Source organism: Oncorhynchus tshawytscha, linkage group LG20, assembly GCF_018296145.1.
Source record: "Oncorhynchus tshawytscha isolate Ot180627B linkage group LG20, Otsh_v2.0, whole genome shotgun sequence".
NCBI classification, from domain to species: Eukaryota; Metazoa; Chordata; class Actinopteri; order Salmoniformes; family Salmonidae; genus Oncorhynchus; species Oncorhynchus tshawytscha.
In genome coordinates, this window is record NC_056448.1 from 46,740,015 (window position 1) to 46,760,014 (window position 20,000).

General features: G+C 45.7%; 1 protein-coding gene across 19 annotated transcripts in view; it reads left to right on the plus strand.

The window, feature by feature from the left end:
* Window positions 1–20,000, plus strand: part of tcf4 (transcription factor 4) — a 417,619-nt gene that overhangs the window by 300,807 nt on the left and 96,812 nt on the right. For 12 of the 19 annotated variants that reach the window (XR_006079479.1, XR_006079480.1, XM_042302739.1 and 9 more), the window contains 3 exons: window positions 17,408–17,513; window positions 17,900–18,024; window positions 18,827–19,064. Coding sequence is in view for 17 of the 19 variants with exons in the window: in XM_042302739.1 (XP_042158673.1) it covers window positions 17,408–17,513; window positions 17,900–18,024; window positions 18,827–19,064 (469 nt within the window). In the remaining 2 variants the exon portion in view is untranslated. The remainder of the gene's footprint in view (window positions 1–17,407; window positions 17,514–17,899; window positions 18,025–18,826; window positions 19,065–20,000) is intronic. The other 7 variants (XM_042302745.1, XM_042302744.1, XM_042302748.1 and 4 more) reach the window with 1 other exon arrangement.

Consider the following 20,000-nt stretch of genomic DNA (forward strand, 5'->3'; position numbering starts at 1 on the left):
AGAGGGATTGATTCGTTATTTGATTTCCTACTTTGACCATTGTGTTTTTTTCATTAGTTTAGTTATTAGTTTGATAGTGATTAGTTTTTCCTCAGGGGTGTTTGTCAGTGTGCTATAGTACACATTCCTGTCTCGCTGCCTGGCTCTACATCACTCGAAATGTGTACTTTCATTTATTTAACTTTTATTTTATCGAGGCAAGTCAGTTAAGAACAAATTCTTATTTACAATGACGGCCCTACACCCCCGGCCAAACCCAAAGCTTCTGTCCGAACTCATCTTTCCTCTTCTCACAGTCAAAACACACAATACTCACAAAAAAATTCCTTCATTTGCATTTGTTGTCAATTACAAGGGATTTCCAAAGAATACAACAACAATAACAGGCTTATATTGTGCTGTTCCATTCTGGTGGCTTCCTATTGTTTAAACCACAGATCTGCATAAACAATAGAACTCTATACAGAACTATCATAATGATTTTAGATGCATTCCACAAGAGGGCTCTGACACTTATTGGGCACCTCTCTGTACTAGCCTGGCACTGCCCTAGAATCACCTCTCTGTACTAGCCTGGCACTGCCCTAGAATCACCTCTCTGTACTAGCCTGGCACTGCTCTAGAATCACCTCTCTGTACTAGCCTGGCACTGCCCTAGACTCACCTCGCTGTACCTGCCTGGCACTGCCCTAGAATCACCTCTCTGTACTAGCCTGGCACTGCCCTAGAATCACCTCTCTGTACCTGCCTGGCACTACCCTAGAATCACCTCTCTGTACCTGCCTGGCACTGCCCTAGAATCACCTCTCTGTACCTGCCTGGCACTGCCCTAGAATCACCTCTCTGTACTAGCCTGGCACTGCCCTAGAATCACCTCTCTGTACTAGCCTGGCACTGCCCTAGAATCACCTCTCTGTACTAGCCTGGCACTGCCCTAGAATCACCTCTCTGTACCTGCCTGGCACTGCCCTAGAATCACCTCTCTGTACTAGCCTGGCACTGCCCTAGAATCACCTCTCTGTACTAGCCTGGCACTGCCCTAGAATCACCTCTCTGTACCTGCCTGGCACTGCCCTAGAATCACCTCTCTGTACTAGCCTGGCACTGCCCTAGAATCACCTCTCTGTACTAGCCTGGCACTGCCCTAGAATCACCTCTCTGTTACCTGCCTGGCACTGTGTTAGAATCACCTTCTGTACTAGCCTGGCACTGCCCTAGAATCACCTTCTGTACTAGCCTGGGGTTCTGCCCTAGAATCACCTTCTGTACTAGCCTGGCACTGCCCTAGAATCACCTCTCTGTACCCCTAGCCTGGCACTGCCCTAGAATCACCTCTCTGTACCCCTAGCCTGGCACTGCCCTAGAATCACATCTCTGTACTAGCCTGGCACTGCCCTAGAATCACCTCTCTGTACTAGCCTGGCACTGCCCTAGAATCACCTCTCTGTACTAGCCTGGCACTGCCCTAGAATCACCTCTCTGTACTAGCCTGGAGTTCTGTGTTAGGATGGGATTCTGTGTTAGGATGGGGTTCTGTGTTAGGACGGGGTTCTGTGTTAGGACGGGGTTCTGTGTTAGGACGGGATTCTGTGTTAGGACGGGGTTCTGTGTTAGGACTGGGTTCTGTGTTAGGACGGGTTCAGCCCCCATCTTGAACCCCTTTGCCTCACCCACCTGCCTCACCCACCTGCCCCCTTTCGGTTGCCTCACCCAAAGAGCCCCCCTCTAACCCCTGCCTCACCCACCTGCCCCCCTCTCCCCTGCCTCACCCACCTGCCTCACAGCACAGCCTGGTGTTCACACACACACACCACACACAAACCACAAGACACACACAGACACACACACACACACACACAGAGACAGACACAGAGACACAAGACACACACACACAGAGAGAATGACACAGGCTCCCCGGATGAGGAGGAGCTCTTGGCAATGAGGCCAACCTTTGCCGGGTTAATTTGACCTAATTAGTGGTCAATTAAAAACTCCAAATTGCTGAATCGAATGTCTTTGATCCAATCCCTGCAGGCGCTGGATGGCTTTCCACTAGTCCAGCCACCATCTTGAATTCATTTGGAGGCACCAGTGTAAACAAGCAAAAATTGGGGTCTTTCGGTTTTTCCAGAGGAAAGAGGAAAGTCGGCCTGTGGGTTTCTCCTCTCTCCCTCTCCCGTGTGGTTCACTCAGAGCTTAGCCTGGTGTTCAAAGCCACCACCATCCCAAACCCAAGACCGAGACTGTCTCTGTAATTAGGCTAGCGGCTGAGGAAGAGGCTAGGGAATGAGGAGGAGGCTAGCGGATGAGGAGGAGGCTAGCGGCTGAGGAGGAGGCTAGCGGCTGAGGAGGAGGCTAACGGATGAGGAGGAGGCTAACGGATGAGGAAGAGGCTAGGGGATGAGGAGGAGGCTAGCGGATGAGGAGGAGGCTAGTGGATGAGGAGGGGGATATCAAAGGCTGGACTAAGTATGTTAGGCTGGACTAGGTATGTTAGGCTGGACTAAGTATGTTAGGCTGGACTAAGTATGTTAGGCTGGACTAAGTATGTTAGGCTGGACTAAGTATGTTAGGCTGGACTAAGTATGTTAGGCTGGACTAGGTATGTTAGGCTGGACTAGGTATGTTAGGCTGGACTAGGTATGTTAGGCTGGACTAAGTATGTTAGGCTGGACTAAGTATGTTAGGCTGGACTAAGTATGTTAGGATGGACTAAGTGTGTTAGGCTGGACTAAGTATGTTAGGCTGGACTAGGTATGTTAGGCTGGACTAAGTATGTTAGGCTGGACTAGGTATGTTAGGCTGGACTAGGTATGTTAGGCTGGACTAGGTATGTTAGGCTGGACTAGGTATGTTAGGCTGGACTAGGTATGTTAGTGTGGCAGACAGGATGAGGAGGCTAAGAGTGGAGGCACACTGTCTCCTGACTGTGGTTGGGCGTTAGAGTGACTGCGGCTGGGTGTTAGAGTGACTGTGGTTGGGCATTAGAGAGTGACTGCGGCTGGGTGTTAGAGTGACTGTGGTTGGGCGTTAGAGAGTGACTGTGGTTGGGCGTTAGAGAGTGACTGTGGTTGGGTGTTAGAGAGTGACTGTGGTTGGGTGTTAGAGAGTGACTGTGGTTGGGCGTTAGAGAGTGACTGTGGTTGGGCGTTAGAGAGTGACTGTGGTTGGGCGTTAGAGAGTGACTGTGGTTGGGCGTTAGAGAGTGACTGTGGTTGGATGTTAGAGTGACTGTGGTTGGGCGTTAACGAGTGACTGTGGTTGGGCGTTAACGAGTGACTGTGGTTGGGCGTTAGAGAGTGACGTCAGGGACTGTATGGTTCTGTTGCTTTGGGTCAGAGCCTGCTGTAGAGGTACAATCTGAGATCTTCAGAGTGTAGTTTTAACTGTTTTAACTGCCTGGGTTGGGCTGGTTCACCAGCTCCTCCTAGAATCTTTAACTTTGTATTTAGAGTCGTCAGTGATTTGTCCATAACGTTTTCATTTTGATAGTAGAACTGTAGAAACGGCCACCAAGCTTAGTCACAAATACCACCCTATTCCCTACCTAGTGCACTACTTTAGATCAGGGCCCATAACCACCCTATTCCCTACATAGTGCACTACTTTAGACCAGGGCCCATAACCACCCTATTCCCTACATAGTGCACTACTTTAGACCAGGGCCCATAACCACCCTATTCCCTACATAGTGCACTACTTTAGACCAGGGACTATAACCACCCTATTCCCTACATAGTGCACTACTTTAGACCAGGGACCATAACCACCCTATCCCCTACATAGTGCACTACTTTAGACCAGGGCCCATAACCACCCTATTCCCTACATAGTGCACTACTTTAGACCAGGGACTATAACCACCCTATTCCCTACACAGTGCACTACTTTAGACCAGGGACTATAACCACCCTATTCCCTACATAGTGCACTACTTTAGACCAGGGACTATAACCACCCTATTCCCTACACAGTGCACTACTTTAGACCAGGGACCATAACCACCCTATTCCCTACACAGTGCACTACTTTAGACCAGGGACTATAACCACCCTATTCCCTACCTAGTGCACTACTTTAGACCAGGGACTATAACCACCCTATTCCCTACCTAGTGCACTACTTTAGACCAGGGACTATAACCACCCTATTCCCTACCTAGTGCACTACTTTAGACCAGGGACTATAACCACCCTATTCCCTACACAGTGCACTACTTTAGACCAGGGACTATAACCACCCTATTCCCTACACAGTGCACTACTTTAGACCAGGGACTATAACCACCATTTGGGAGGTATGTGAAAGGACTGACCACAAGAGGTCTATTTCAACAGGAAGTTGTGTTTCTCTGAGACAAATATGGTTGTTCCTTTTCCTGTTTCTCCCTCTACTTCTCCGGGATCCTCCCCCTCGACTTGCCCTCTGGATAGGTGTCAACTGGAGTCCCCCTACCCCCTGATGTGGCCTCTCTTCCTCGCTCCCCTGGACCCTAGCCTCCCCCTACCTCACCCCTAGGGCTGTGATTTCCCTCCCTCCTGACTTGGCCTCTCCTCCTCTCCCCCGGGATCCTGGCCTCCCCCACGGCCTTGGTCCCCCCTCCGCTGCAGCCCGGGACTCAGAGTCCCCTCCAACTCCCTCCACTTCCTGTGAAAACTCTAGCGTCCTCAGACACAGGTGCACACTGTGGTGGTAAACACTTGTCCTAGCATGGTGCACCGTAATCAAGCAACGTGAAGCCGGCGCGCCACAGGAAAGCCAGGAGTGTGTGTGTGTGTGTGTGTGTGTGTTTGTGTGTGTGTGTTTGTGTACATGTGTGTGTGTGTGTGTGGGCGTATGATAGAGATTAACAATGTTGAGTCCAGCTTTCTGAGCATGTGTGCATTACGTGCAGATGTGGCTGTGTGTGTTTGAGGGTGTGAGTTTCAGAGGGGTGTATTAGGCTAGTCTGTGCTCTCTCCCCCCCTGCCTTTTCTCTCCCATAGCTCGCTGTGGCTCATATGGAATCAATTAGCATGTAATGCTAACACCAGGCCCAGGGCCTGCGCGCACGGACACACACACACACACACACACACAAACACACACAAACACACACACACACACACACACACAGGGCTGCATCTGGAGCGCATTACTGCGGGTTGATAGAATAAAGGGAAGGTGGGTGGGATTTCTTTCCGGTTTGGTATGCTCTCGCTCACACACACACTTTCTAATGAGCTTCCTGGAGGAAGACTACTGGACAATGGGAGGAGTGGAGGAAGACTACTGGACAATGGGAGGGGTGGAGGAAGACTACTGGACAATGGGAGGAGTGGAGGAAGACTACTGGACAATGGGAGGGGTGGAGGAAGACTACTGGACAGTGGGAAGGGTGGAGGAAGACTACTGGACAATGAGGGGGGTGGAGGAAGACTACTGGACAGTGGGAGGGGTGGAGGAAGACTACTGGACAGTGGGAGGGGTGGAGGAAGACTACTGGACAATGGGAGGGGTGGAGGATGACAACTGGACAATGGGAAGGGTGGAGGAAGACTACTGGACAATGGGAGGAGTGGGGAGTGGTGAGAAAAAGTCTGCTAGACTTACTGGTTCCGGTTCAGTCCACAGGGCCCAGTCTGCTGTGTGTTAGTGCTGCTGGGGCCCGGCACAGGTGCAGCGGAGAGGGAGGAGGAGATGGAGGAGGCTGGGGAACTGGGGTGCGGGTTTCCTGACTACTTCTCCAAGTGCACGGATTCTAACACATCTGCTACTGATCAAGTGTAGAAACTCTCTCTCGCTCTCTCTCTGTGTGTGTCTCTGTGTGTGTCTCTGTGTGTGTGTGTGTGTGTGTGTGTGTGTGTGTGTGTGTGTGTGTGTGTGTGTGTGAGACATCTTGCTTTTGCATTGAGCAACTTTTTTGTTGATTTGTTTGTCCATGAAATAAGGTTATAAGGTTTGCATTTAGTATGGTGTCCTCAAATTATGTTGAACCAATCAGGTTGAAAGTGTCTATTTTGATCATATGACATACCCATGGTTTAATACCTGTGGTTTAATACCTGTGGTTTAATACCTGTGGTTTAATACCTGTGGTTTAATACCCATGGTTTAATACCTGTGGTTTAATACCTGTGGTTTAATACCTGTGGTTTAATACCTATGGTTTAATACCTGTGGTTACCCATGGTTTAATACCTGTGGTTTAATACCCATGGTTTAATACCTGTGGTTTAATACCTGTGGTTTAATACCTATGGTTTAATACCTGTGGTTACCCATGGTTTAATACCTGTGGTTTAATACCTGTGGTTTAATACCTGTGGTTTAATACCTATGGTTTAATACCTGTGGTTACCCATGGTTTAATACCTGTGGTTTAATACCCATGGTTTACTACCTGTGGTTTAATACCTGTGGTTTAATACCTGTGGTTTAATACCCGTGGTTTAATACCTGTGGTTTAATACCCATGGTTTAATACATGTGGTTTAATGCCTGTGGTTTAATACATGTGGTTTAATACCTGTGGTTTAATACCTGTGGTTTAATACCCATGGTTTAATACCCGTGGTTTAATACCTGTGGTTTAATGCCTGTGGTTTAATACCTGTGGTTTAATACCCATGGTTTAATACCTGTGGTTTAATACCCGTGGTTTAATACCTGTGGTTTAATACCCGTGGTTTAATACCTGTGGTTTAATACCTGTGGTTTAATACCTGTGGTTTAATACCTGTGGTTTAATACCTGTGGTTACCCATGGTTTAATACCCGTGGTTTAATACCTGTGGTTTAATACCTGTGGTTTAATACCTGTGGTTTAATACCTGTGGTTTAATACCTGTGGTTACCCATGGTTTAATACATGTGGTTTAATACCTGTGGTTTAATACCTGTGGTTCAATACCTGTGGTTTAACACCTGTGGTTTAATACCTGTGGTTTAATACCTGTGGTTTAATACCTGTGGTTTAATACCTGTGGTTTAATACCTGTGGTTTAATACCTGTGGTTTAACAACTGTGGTTTAATACCCATGGTTTAATACCTGTGGTTACCCATGGTTTAATACATGTGGTTTAATACCCATGGTTTAATACCTGTGGTTTAATACCCGTGGTTTAATACCTATGGTTTAATACCCGTGGTTTAATACCTGTGGTTTAATACCTGTGGTTTAATACCTGTGGTTACCTGTGGTTAAATGCCTGTGGTTTAATACCTGTGGTTTAATACCTGTGGTTTAATACCTGTGGTTTAATACCTGTGGTTTAATACCTGTGGTTACCCATGGTTTAATACCTGTGGTTTAATAACAGTGGTTTAATACCTGTGGTTTAATACCTGTGGTTTAATACCTGTGGTTACCCGTGGTTTAATACCCATGGTTTAATACATGTGGTTTAATACCTGTGGTTTAATACCTGTGGTTACCCATGGTTTAATACCTGTGGTTTAATGCCTGTGGTTTAATACCTGTGGTTTAATACCCGTGGTTTAATACCCGTGGTTTAATACCCGTGGTTTAATACCCGTGGTTACCCATGGTTTAATACCTGTGGTTTAATACCTGTGGTTTAATACCTGTGGTTTAATACCTGTGGTTTAATACCTGTGGTTACCCATGGTTTAATACATGTGGTTTAATACCTGTGGTTTAATACCTGTGGTTTAATACCCATGGTTTAATACCTGTGGTTTAATACCCATGGTTTAATACCTGTGGTTTAATACCCGTGGTTACCCATGGTTTAATACCTGTGGTTTAATACCTGTGGTTTAATACCTGTGGTTTAATACCTGTGGTTTAATACCTGTGGTTTAATACCCGTGGTTTAATACCTGTGGTTACCCATGGTTTAATACCTGTGGTTTAATACCCATGGTTTAATACCTGTGGTTTAATACCTGTGGTTTAATACCCGTGGTTTAATACCCATGGTTACCCATGGTTTAATACATGTGGTTTAATACCCATGGTTTAATACCTGTGGTTTAATACCTGTGGTTTAATACCTGTGGTTTAATACCTGTGGTTACCCATGGTTTAATACCTGTGGTTTAATACCCATGGTTTAATACCCATGGTTTAATACCTGTGGTTGCCCATGGTTTAATACCTGTGGTTTAATACCTGTGGTTTAATACCTGTGGTTTAATACCTGTGGTTTAATGCCTGTGGTTTAATACCTGTGGTTTAATACCCATGGTTTAATACCTGTGGTTTAATACCTGTGGTTTAATACCCATGGTTTAATACCCGTGGTTTAATACCTGTGGTTTAATACCTGTGGTTTAATACCTGTGGTTACCCATGGTTTAATACCCATGGTTTAATACCTGTGGTTTAATACCTGTGGTTTAATACCTGTGGTTTAATACCTGTGGTTACCTGTGGTTAACTGCCTGTGGTTTAATACCTGTGGTTTAATACCTGTGGTTACCTGTGGTTAACTGCCTGTGGTTTAATACCTGTGGTTTAATACCTGTGGTTTAATACATGTGGTTTAATACCTGTGGTTTAATACCTGTGGTTTTATACCTGTGGTTACCCATGGTTTAATACCTGTGGTTTAATACCAGTGGTTTAATACCTGTGGTTTAATACCTGTGGTTTAATACCCGTGGTTACCCGTGGTTTAATACCTGTGGTTTAATACCTGTGGTTTAATACCTGTGGTTTAACACCTGTGGTTTAATACCTGTGGTTTAATACCTGTTGTTTAACACATGTGGTTTAATACCCGTGGTTTAATACCTGTGGTTTAATACCTGTGGTTTAACACCTGTGGTTTAATACCCATGGTTTATTACCTGTGGTAACCCATGGTTTAATACATGTGGTTTAATACCTGTGGTTTAATACCTGTGGTTACCCATGGTTTAATACCTGTGGTTTAATACCTATGGTTTAATACCTGTGGTTTAATACCTGTGGTTTAATACCCGTGGTTTAATACCTGTGGTTTAATACCCGTGGTTTAATACCCATGGTTACCCATGGTTTAATACCTGTGGTTTAATACCTGTGGTTTAATACCTGTGGTTTAAGACCTGTGGTTTAATACCTGTGGTTTAATACCCATGATTATCCATGGTTTAATACCTGTGGTTTAATACCTGTGGTTTAATACCTGTGGTTTAATACCCATGGTTTAATACCTGTGGTTTAATACCCGTGGTTACCCATGGTTTAATACCTGTGGTTTAATACCTGTGGTTTAATACCTGTGGTTTAATACCTGTGGTTTAATACCTGTGGTTTAATACCTGTGGTTTAATACCTGTGGTTACCCATGGTTTAATACCTGTGGTTTAATACCCATGGTTTAATACCTGTGATGTAATACCTGTGGTTTAATACCTGTGGTTTAATACCTGTGGTTACCCATGGTTTAATACCTGTGGTTTAATACCCATGGTTTAATACCCATGGTTTAATACCTGTGGTTACCCATGGTTTAATACCTGTGGTTTAATACCTGTGGTTTAATACCTGTGGTTTAATACCCATGGTTTAATACCTGTGGTTTAATACCTGTGGTTTAATACCTGTGGTTTAATACCTGTGGTTTAATACCTGTGGTTTAATGCCTGTGGTTTAATACCTGTGGTTTAATACCCGTGGTTTATTACCTGTGGTTTAATGCCTGTGGTTACCTGTGGTTTAATACCTGTGGTTTAATACCTGTGGTTTAATACCTGTGGTTTAATACCTGTGGTTTAACACCTGTGGTTTAATACCCATGGTTTAACACCTGTGGTTTAATACCCATGGTTTAATACATGTGGTTTAATACATGTGGTTTAATACCTGTGGTTTAATACTTGTGGTTTAATACCTGTGGTTTAATACCTGTGGTTTAACACCTGTGGTTTAATACCCATGGTTTAATACCTGTGGTAACCCATGGTTTAATACATGTGGTTTAATACCTGTGGTTTAATACCTGTGGTTACCCATGGTTTAATACCTGTGGTTTAATACTTGTGGTTTAATACCTGTGGTTTAATACCTGTGGTTTAACACCTGTGGTTTAATACCCATGGTTTAATACCTGTGGTAACCCATGGTTTAATACATGTGGTTTAATACCTGTGGTTTAATACCTGTGGTTACCCATGGTTTAATACCTGTGGTTTAATGCCTGTGGTTACCTGTGGTTTAATACCTGTGGTTTAATACCTGTGGTTTAATACCCATGGTTTAATACCTGTGGTTTAATACCTGTGGTTTAATACCTGTGGTTTAATACCTGTGGTTACCCATGGTTTAATACCTGTGGTTTAATACCTGTGGTTTAATACCTGTGGTTTAATACCCGTGGTTTAATACCTGTGGTTTAATGCCTGTGGTTACCTGTGGTTTAATACCTGTGGTTTAATACCTGTGGTTTAATACCTGTGGTTTAATGCCTGTGGTTTAATACCTGTGGTTACCCATGGTTTAATACCTGTGGTTTAATACCTGTGGTTTAATGCCTGTGGTTTAATACCTGTGGTTACCCATGGTTTAATACCTGTGGTTCAATGCCTCTGGTTTAATACCTGTGGTTACCCATGGTTTAATACCTGTGGTTTAATACCTGTGGTTTAATACCTGTGGTTTAATACCTGTGGTTACCTGTGGTTACCTGTGGTTTAATACCTGTGGTTTAATACCTGTGGTTTAATGCCTGTGGTTTAATACCTGTGGTTACCCATGGTTTAATACCTGTGGTTTAATACCTGTGGTTTAATACCTGTGGTTACCCATGGTTTAATACCTGTGGTTTAATACCTGTGGTTTAATACCTGTGGTTTAATACCTGTGGTTCAATACCTGTGGTTTAATTCCTGTGGTTACCCATGGTTTAATACCTGTGGTTTAATGCCTGTGGTTTAATACCCATGGTTTAATACCTGTGGTTTAATACCTGTGGTTTAATACCTGTGGTTACCCATGGTTTAATACCTGTGGTTTAATACCTGTGGTTTAATACCTGTGGTTTAATACCTGTGGTTACCCATGGTTTAATACCTGTGGTTTAATACCTGTGGTTTAATACCTGTGGTTTAATACCTGTGGTTTAATACCTGTGGTTTAATGCCTGTGGTTAGCTGTTGTTTAATACCTGTGGTTACCTGTGGTTTAATACCTGTGGTTTAATACCTGTGGTTACCTGTGGTTTAATACCTGTGGTTTAATACCTGTGGTTTAATTCCTGTGGTTTAACCTGGTGTGTGATTAATTCTCTACTCTAGTGTAGTAATCATGGGGTTAATATACCAGGGTAGCAACACACACACGCGCACACACAAACGCACACACACACACACACACACACACACACAATTCATCCCCCATCCCCATAACTCCATCCCTAACCAAATCAAATTTCAAATCAAATTTATTAATATAGCCCTTCCTACATCAGCTGATATCTCAAAGTGCTGTACAGAAACCCAGCCTAAAACCCCAAACAGCAAGCAATGCAGGTGTAGAAGCACGGTGGCTAGGAAAAACTCCCTAGAAAGGCCAAAACCTAGGAAGAAACCTAGAGAGGAACCAGGCTATGTGGGGTGGCCAGTCCTCTTCTGGCTGTGCTGGGTAGAGATTATAACAGAACATGGCCAAGATGTTCAAATGTTCATAAATGACCAGCATGGTCGAATAATAATAAGGCAGAACAGTTGAAACTGGAGCAGCAGCACAGCCAGGTGGACTGGGGACAGCAAGGAGTCATCATGTCAGGTAGTCCTGGGGCATGGTCCTGGGGCTCAGGTCCTCCGAGAGAGAGAAAGAAAGAGAGAAAGAGAGAATTAGAGAAAGCACACTTAAATTCACACAGGACACCAAATAGGACAGGAGAAGTACTCCAGATATAACAAACTGACCCTAGCCCCCCGACACATAAACTACTGCAGCATAAATACTGGAGGCTGAGACAGGAGGGGTCAGGAGACACTGTGGCCCCATCTGAGGACACCCCCGGACAGGGCCAAACAGGAAGGATATAACCCCACCCACTTTGCCAAAGCACAGCCCCCACACCACTAGAGGGATATATTTAACCACCAACTTACCATCCTGAGACAAGGCTGAGTATAGCCCACAAAGATCTCCGCCATGGCACAACCCAAGGGGGTGCGCCAACCCGGACAGGATGACCACATCAGTGAATCAACCCACTCAGGTGACACACCCCTTCCAGGGACGGCATGAGAGAGCCCCAGTAAGCCAGTGACTCAGCCCCTGTAATAGGGTTAGAGGCAGAGAATCCCAGTGGAAAGAGGGGAACCGGCCAGGCAGAGACAGCAAGGGTGGTTCGTTGCTCCAGAGCCTTTCCGTTCACCTTCCCACTCCTGGGCCAGACTACACTCAATCATATGACCCACTGAAGAGATGAGTCTTCAGTAAAGACTTAAAGGTTGAGACCGAGTTTGCGTCTCTGACATGGGTAGGCAGACCGTTCTATAAAAATGGAGCTCTATAGGAGAAAGCCCTGCCTCCAGCTGTTTGCTTAGAAATTCTAGGGACAATTAGGAGGCCTGCATCTTGTGACCGTAGTGTACGTGTAGGTATGTACGGCAGGACCAAATCAGAGAGATAGGTAGGAGCAAGCCCATGTAATGCTTTATAGGTTAGCAGTAAAACCTTGAAATCAGCCCTTGCTTTGACAGGAAGCCAGTGTAGGGAGGCTAGCACTGGAGTAATATGATCACATTTTTTGGTTCTAGTCAAGATTCTAGCAGCCGTATTTAGCACCAACTGAAGTTTATTTAGTGGTTTATCCGGGTAGCCGGAAAGTAGTGCATTGCAGTAGTCTAACCTAGAAGTGACAAAAGCATGGATTAATTTTTCTGCATCATTTTTGGACAGAAAGTTTCTGATTTTTGCAATGTTACGTAGATGGAAAAAAGCTGTCCTTGAAATGGTCTTGATATGTTCTTCAAAAGAGAGATCAGGGTCCAGAGTAACGCTGAGGTCCTTCACAGTTTTATTTGAGACGACTGTACAGCCATTAAGATGAATTGTCAGATTCAACAGAAGATCTCTTTGTTTCTTGGGACCTAGAACAAGCATCTCTGTTTTGTCCGAATTTAAAAGTAGAAAGTTTGCAGCCATCCACTTCCTTATGTCTGAAACACAGACTTCTAGCAAGGGCAATTTTGGGGCTTCACCATGTTTCATTGAAATGTACAGCTGTGTGTCATCCGCATAGCAGTGAAAGTTAACATTATGTTTTCGAATAACATCCCCAAGAGGTAAAATATATAGTGAAAACAATATTGGTCCTAAAACGGAACCTTGAGGAACACCGAAATTTACAGTTGATTTGTCAGAGGACAAACCATTCACAGAGACAAACTGATATCTTTCCGACAGATAAGATCTAAACCAGGCCAGAACTTGTCCGTGTAGACCAATTTGGGTTTCCAATCTCTCCAAAAGAATGTGGTGATCGATGGTATCAAAAGCAGCACTAAGGTGTACGAGGACAGATGCAGAGCCTCAGTCCGATGCCATTAAAATGTCATTTACCACCTTCACAAATGCAGTCTCAGTGCTATGATGGGGTCTAAAACCAGACTGAAGCATTTCGTATATATTGTTTGTCTTCAGGAAGGCAGTGAGTTGCTGCGCAACAGCCTTTTCTAAAAATTTTGAGAGGAATGGAAGATTCGATATAGGCCTATAGTTTTTTATATTTTCTGGGTCAAGGTTTGGCTTTTTCAAGAGAGGCTTTATTACTGCCACTTTTAGTGAGTTTAGTACACATCCGGTGGATAGAGAGCCGTTTATTATCTTCAACATAGGAGGGCCAAGCACAGGAAGCAGCTCTTTCAGTAGTTTAGTTGGAATAGGGTCCAGTATGCAGCTTGAAGGTTTAGAGGCCATGATTATATTCATCATTGTGTCAAGAGATATAGTACTAAAACACTTGAGCGTCTCTCTTGATCCTAGGTCCTGGCAGAGTTGTGCAGACTCAGGACAACTGAGCTTTGAAGGAATACGCAGATTTAAATTTATTTAATTTTAATTTAATTTACTTTCTAATAATCATAATCTTTTCCTCAAAGAAGTTCATGAATTTATCACTGCTAAAGTGAAAGCCATCCTCTCTTGGGGAATGCTGCTTTTTAGTTAGCTTTGCGACAGTATCAAAAAGGAATTTGTGATTGTTCTTATTTTCCTCAATTAAGTTAGAAAAATAGGATGATCAAGCAGCAGTAAGGCCTCTTCGATACTGCATGGTACTGTCTTTCCAAGCTAGTCGGAAGACTTCCAGTTTGGTGTAGCAGCAGTAAGGCCTCTTCGGTACTGCACGGTACTGTCTTTCCAAGCTAGTCGGAAGACTTCCAGTTTGGTGTAGCAGCAGTAAGGGCTCTTCGGTACTGTACGGTACCGTCTTTCCAAGCTAGTCGGAAGACTTCCAGTTTGGTGTAGCAGCAGTAAGGGCTCTTCGGTACTGTACGGTACTGTCTTTCCAAGCTAGTCGGAAGACTTCCAGTTTGGTGTAGCAGCAGTAAGGGCTCTTCGGTACTGTACGGTACTGTCTTTCCAAGCTAGTCGGAAGACTTCCAGTTTGGTGGAGCAGCAGTAAGGGCTCTTCGGTACTGCACAGTACTGTCTTTCCAAGCTAGTCGGAAGACTTCCAGTTTGGTGGAGCAGCAGTAAGGGCTCTTCGGTACTGCACAGTACTGTCTTTCCAAGCTAGTCGGAAGACTTCCAGTTTGGTGTGGCCCCAGCCCTAACCCCCAGCCCTAAGCCCCATCCCTAATCCTAACCCCCATCCCTAACCCTAACCCCCAGCCCTAACCCCCAGCCCTAATCCCCAGCCCTAACCCTAACCCCCATCCCTAACCCTAACCCCCATCCCTAACCCCCAGTAACCCCACCCCCCAAGCTAGTCGGAGCCCTAACCCCTAACCCCAACCCCCAGCCCTAACCCCCATCCCTAACCCTAACCCCCATCCCTAACCCCAACCCCCAGCCCTAACCCCCATCCCTAACCCCTAACCCCAACCCCCAGCCCTAACCCCCATCCCTAACCCTAAGCCCCAGCCCTAACCCCCAACTTTAACCCCCAGCCCTAACCCTATCCCCCATCCCTAACCTTTACCCCATCCCTAACCCCAACCCCCATCTCTAACCCCCATCCCTAACCCTAACCCCCAGCCCTAACCCCCCCAGCCCTAACCCTAACCCCCAGCCCTAACCCTAACCCCCATCCCTAACCCTAACCCCCATCCCTAACCCCCATCCCTAACCCCTAGCCCTAACCCCCAGCCCTAACCCTAACCCCCATCCCTAACCCCAACCCCCATCCCTAACCCTAACCCCCAGCTCTAACTTTAACCCCCAGCCCTAACCCTATCCCCCATCCCTAACCTTTATCCCCATCCCTAACCCCCATCCCTAACCTTAACCCCCATCCCGAACCCTAACCCACAGTAACAGACCATACTTCCTGAAAGCCCTCTGTCTAGCTTACTCTCAACGCATACCTTAGCCGCAACCCCAGCCATGTCTAGAGAACTGTCTGAAAACTCGCTGGAAAAACACGGCTGCATGGCACATCAGTTTTTAACTTCATATGTTGGTCACATGCGCTTGTGTGTGTGTGTGTGTGTGTGTGTGTGTGTGTGTGTGTGTGTGTGTGTGTGTGTGTGTGTGTGTGTGTGTGTGTGTGTGTGTCGTGTGTGTGTGTGTGTCTGTGATCACAAGTGTTTGTATGCATGCATGGTGGTGTGCGTGTGTGTGTGTGTGTGTGTGTCAATCAGCATCTCCATGAATGTGGTTTTATGATCAGAGCAGATAGAAACCGTTTGGGTCTCCAGTGGGAAGAGAGGAAAAGACTCCTGAAGTATCCCCTCATAGACTAGAGACTAATAGCATTCCCAGGCCTGAACACACACACACACACACACACAGACACACACACACAGACCGACAGACAGACAGACCGACAGACAGACAGGCACACGGACAGACAGACAGACAGACAGACAGACAGACAGACAGACAGACAGACAGACAGACAGACAGACAGACAGACAGACAGACAGACAGACAGACAGACAGACAGACATTCACACACAGACCGACAGACAGACAGACAGACAGACAGACAGACAGACAGGCACACGGACAGACCGACAGACAGACAGACAGGCACACGACAGACAGACAGACAGACAGACAGACAGACAGACAGACAGACAGACAGACAGACAGACAGACAGACAGACAGACAGACAGACACACGGACAGACCGACAGACAGACAGACACCGCTGTGCTTCATGGGAACTAAGCCTCCCAGCTCTCTGTGCAGTGCTCTCAATTCTACAATTCTTTGCCAGTGTAAGACAAATTTGTAGTGTGGTTTTATGATTTGTGTTTCGCTCCCAGACTCCGTTACATTATAGAAAACAGATTATGTGGCTTGGAACAAATATGATCTAGTATTTTGGAGTAATTTTAGTTTCACTTTCTCGCTCAGAAGAACAAGTTTTATTCTTCAAAAGGTCAGCGATGTTTTTATCTTATTGTTATTAATACATGTGAACTATTTTTCAGAAGGTAAACTGGACGTCTGGACCTAATAGAGCTGGTGTTGCCTTAGTAACACTGAGTTGTGTTGGGTAGTCTGCTCTGCCTTGGGGGGGAGGGGGTCCCGTTAGCGTGCGAGCCTAGTTAGCATGACGCTGGCTAGCTGTCTGTCTGACGCAGATCTCTGCTCTCAGCTCCCAGCTGACATGGCTAAAATGTCCCGAGAGGAGCACACACACACACACACACACACACACACACACACATGGATGATATGATGTCCTGAGAGCCTCCGAGCTTCCGATCTGGCTTCTCTGCTTCCGTCAACTCTATTCCCAACACAAACACACACACACACACACACACACACAACACACACACACACACACACACACACAAGTTGGCTGAAAAGTCTGCTTCCTGCTGTAACTAGCACTTTTCTGTGTATTTTACTCATCTCTGCATTCTCATCACACACACACACACACACACACACACACACACACACACACACACACACACACACACACACACACACACACACACACACACACACACACACACACACACACTTATATTCTCATCACTCAAACATCTCAGAGCAGGGGTTGGCGGGGTGTTGTTGCGAGGCATGTCAGACCTAATGTGTCTCCGTGATGAGACCTTAAGTAAAGCTCAGACTGCTAGTTATTCTATATAGTCACACTGTGGGTCTTAACGTACATAATTTTTTGATCTACTTGTTATCTAAGCCAATGACATTGGAACTTTATTGTAAAGGTGTCCGTCTGACCTTCTCTCTCTCCCTCTCTCTGTCTCTCTCTCTCTGTCTGTCTCTCTCTCTCTCTCTCTCTCTCTCTCTCTCTCTCTCTCTCTCTCTCCAGGTATATGCCCCGTCTGCCAGCACGGCTGACTACAACAGGGACTCACCAGTGTACCCCTCCTCCAAACCCCCCAGTGGAGGGTTCCCCAGTTCCTTCTTTATGTCAGGTAGACTGGAGCATTTCTCTTCACATCTCTATACTTTAACCAACCTTATATGTGACCTTTCATCTTTAAAATATAGATGGATGGTGATGGTGACAGCTTTTTTCTCACCTGTTACACTGATACACAATGACACAATGAAAGGCAAACTATTAGGGAATAACACAACGACAAGGACTGTGTGGCAGCAGAGCAGGGATGGGCAACTTGGTTGGGGGTGAAAGCCTGTTGTTAACCTTGTGTATCCAGATAGCAGGGTCTGTTGTGATCGTAAGTGTATGCTCCGGGACCCCCATGCGCCCCTCTCTTCCCCCTCCAGATAGCAGGGTCTGTTGTGATCGTAAGTGTATGTTCCGGGACCCTCATGCGCCCCTCTCCTCCCCCTCTAGACGGTGCTGACCCGTGGAGCTCCTCCAGTGGAATGAACCAACCTGGTTACAGTGGCATGCTGGGTAACTCCTCCCACGGACCCCAGAGCAGCAGCTACTGTGGCACCCACCCTCACGACCGGCTGGTGAGTATCCTCTCCTCCTTTCCTTTCTCTAATCCGCTTCTCCTCCTCCTCTCCACTTCCTGCTTCTTATTCTGTCTTTCAGTCACTTTCTGTGTCTCCTTGTCTCGCTGCATCAGTTGATCATCTTAGTCTTGGTATTCTCACTCTTACTGCCTTTTACTGCTCTTGTTTCTGGATGGTTAGCTGTTTAATCTGATGGTTCTAAAGGGTTAGCTGTTTAATCTGATGGTTCTAATAGATTAGCTGTTTAATCTGATGGTTCTAAAGGGTTAGCTGTTTAATCTGATGGTTCTAAAGGGTTAGCTGTTTAATCTGATGGTTCTAGATGGTTAGCTGTTTAATCTGATGGTTCTAAAGGGTTAGCTGTTTAATCTGATGGTTCTAAAGGGTTAGCTGTTTAATCTGATGGTTCTAGATGGTTAGCTGTTTAATCTGATGGTTCTAAAGGGTTAGCTGTTTAATCTGATGGTTCTAAAGGGTTAGCTGTTTAATCTGATGGTTCTAAAGGATTAGCTGTTTAATCTGATGGTTCTAATGGGTTAGCTGTTTAATCTGATGGTTCTAATGGGTTAGATGTTTAATCTGATGGTTCTAAAGGATTAGCTGTTTAGTCTGAGGGTTCTAATGGGTTAGCTGTTTAATCTGATGGTTCTAATGGATTAGATGTTTAGTCTGAGGGTTCTAATGGGTTAGATGTTTAATCTGATGGTTCTAATGGATTAGATGTTTAGTCTGAGGGTTCTAATGGGTTAGATGTTTAGTCTGATGGTTGTTTCTCTCCCTCTATTCTCCCTCCCTACAGAGCTACCCGTCACACTCCTCGGCAGACATCAACCCCAGTCTTCCTCCCATGTCCAGTTTCCATCGTAGCAGTGCCTCCAATCAGTACAGTACAGCTTCCTGCACTGCCACCACCAACGGCACAGACAGCGTGATGGGTAAGACCTGGGGACAAGGACACAGGGCTGCAGAAGACAGGACAGAAGACAGGGCTGATTACAGGACAGAAGACAGGACAGATCACAGGGCTGAATACAGTGGTAAGACCAGCTATGTGAACGATGTATGGACGGATGGACGGATGGACGGACGGAAGGACGGATGGACGGACGGACGGACGGACGGACAGACAGACAGATTGACTGACTGACAAGTTATACACAGACTGATAGACAGACAGACAGTTATACACATCAACAGACAGACAGACAGTTCTACACGTGGACCGACAGACAGACAGACATGGTAAATGGAGTCAAGGTGGACTGATGAACAGACAGACAGACAGACAGACAGACAGACAGACAGACAGACAGACAGACAGACACATGGTAGATGTAGTCAAGATGGACTGATGAACAGACAGACAGACAGACAGACAGACAGACAGACAGACAGACAGACAGACAGACAGACAGACAGACAGACAGACAGACAGACAGACACATGGTAGATGTAGTCAAGATGGACTGATGAACAGACAGACAGACAGACAGACAGACAGACAGACAGACAGACAGACAGACAGACAGACAGACAGACAGACAGACAGACAGACAGACACATGGTAGATGTAGTCAAGATGGACTGATGAACAGACAGACAGACAGACAGACAGACAGACAGACAGACAGACAGACAGACAGACAGACACATGGTAGATGTAGTCACGATGGACTGATGAACAGACAGACAGACATGGTAAATGGAGTCAAGATGGACTGATGAACAGACAGACAGACAGACAGACAGACAGACAGACAGACAGACAGACAGACAGACAGACAGACAGACAGACATGGTAAATGGAGTCAAGGTGGACTGATGAACAGACAGACAGACAGACAGACAGACAGACACATGGTAGATGTAGTCAAGATGGACTGATGAACAGACAGACAGACAGACAGACAGACAGACAGACAGACAGACAGACAGACAGACAGACAGACAGACAGACAGACAGACAGACAGAC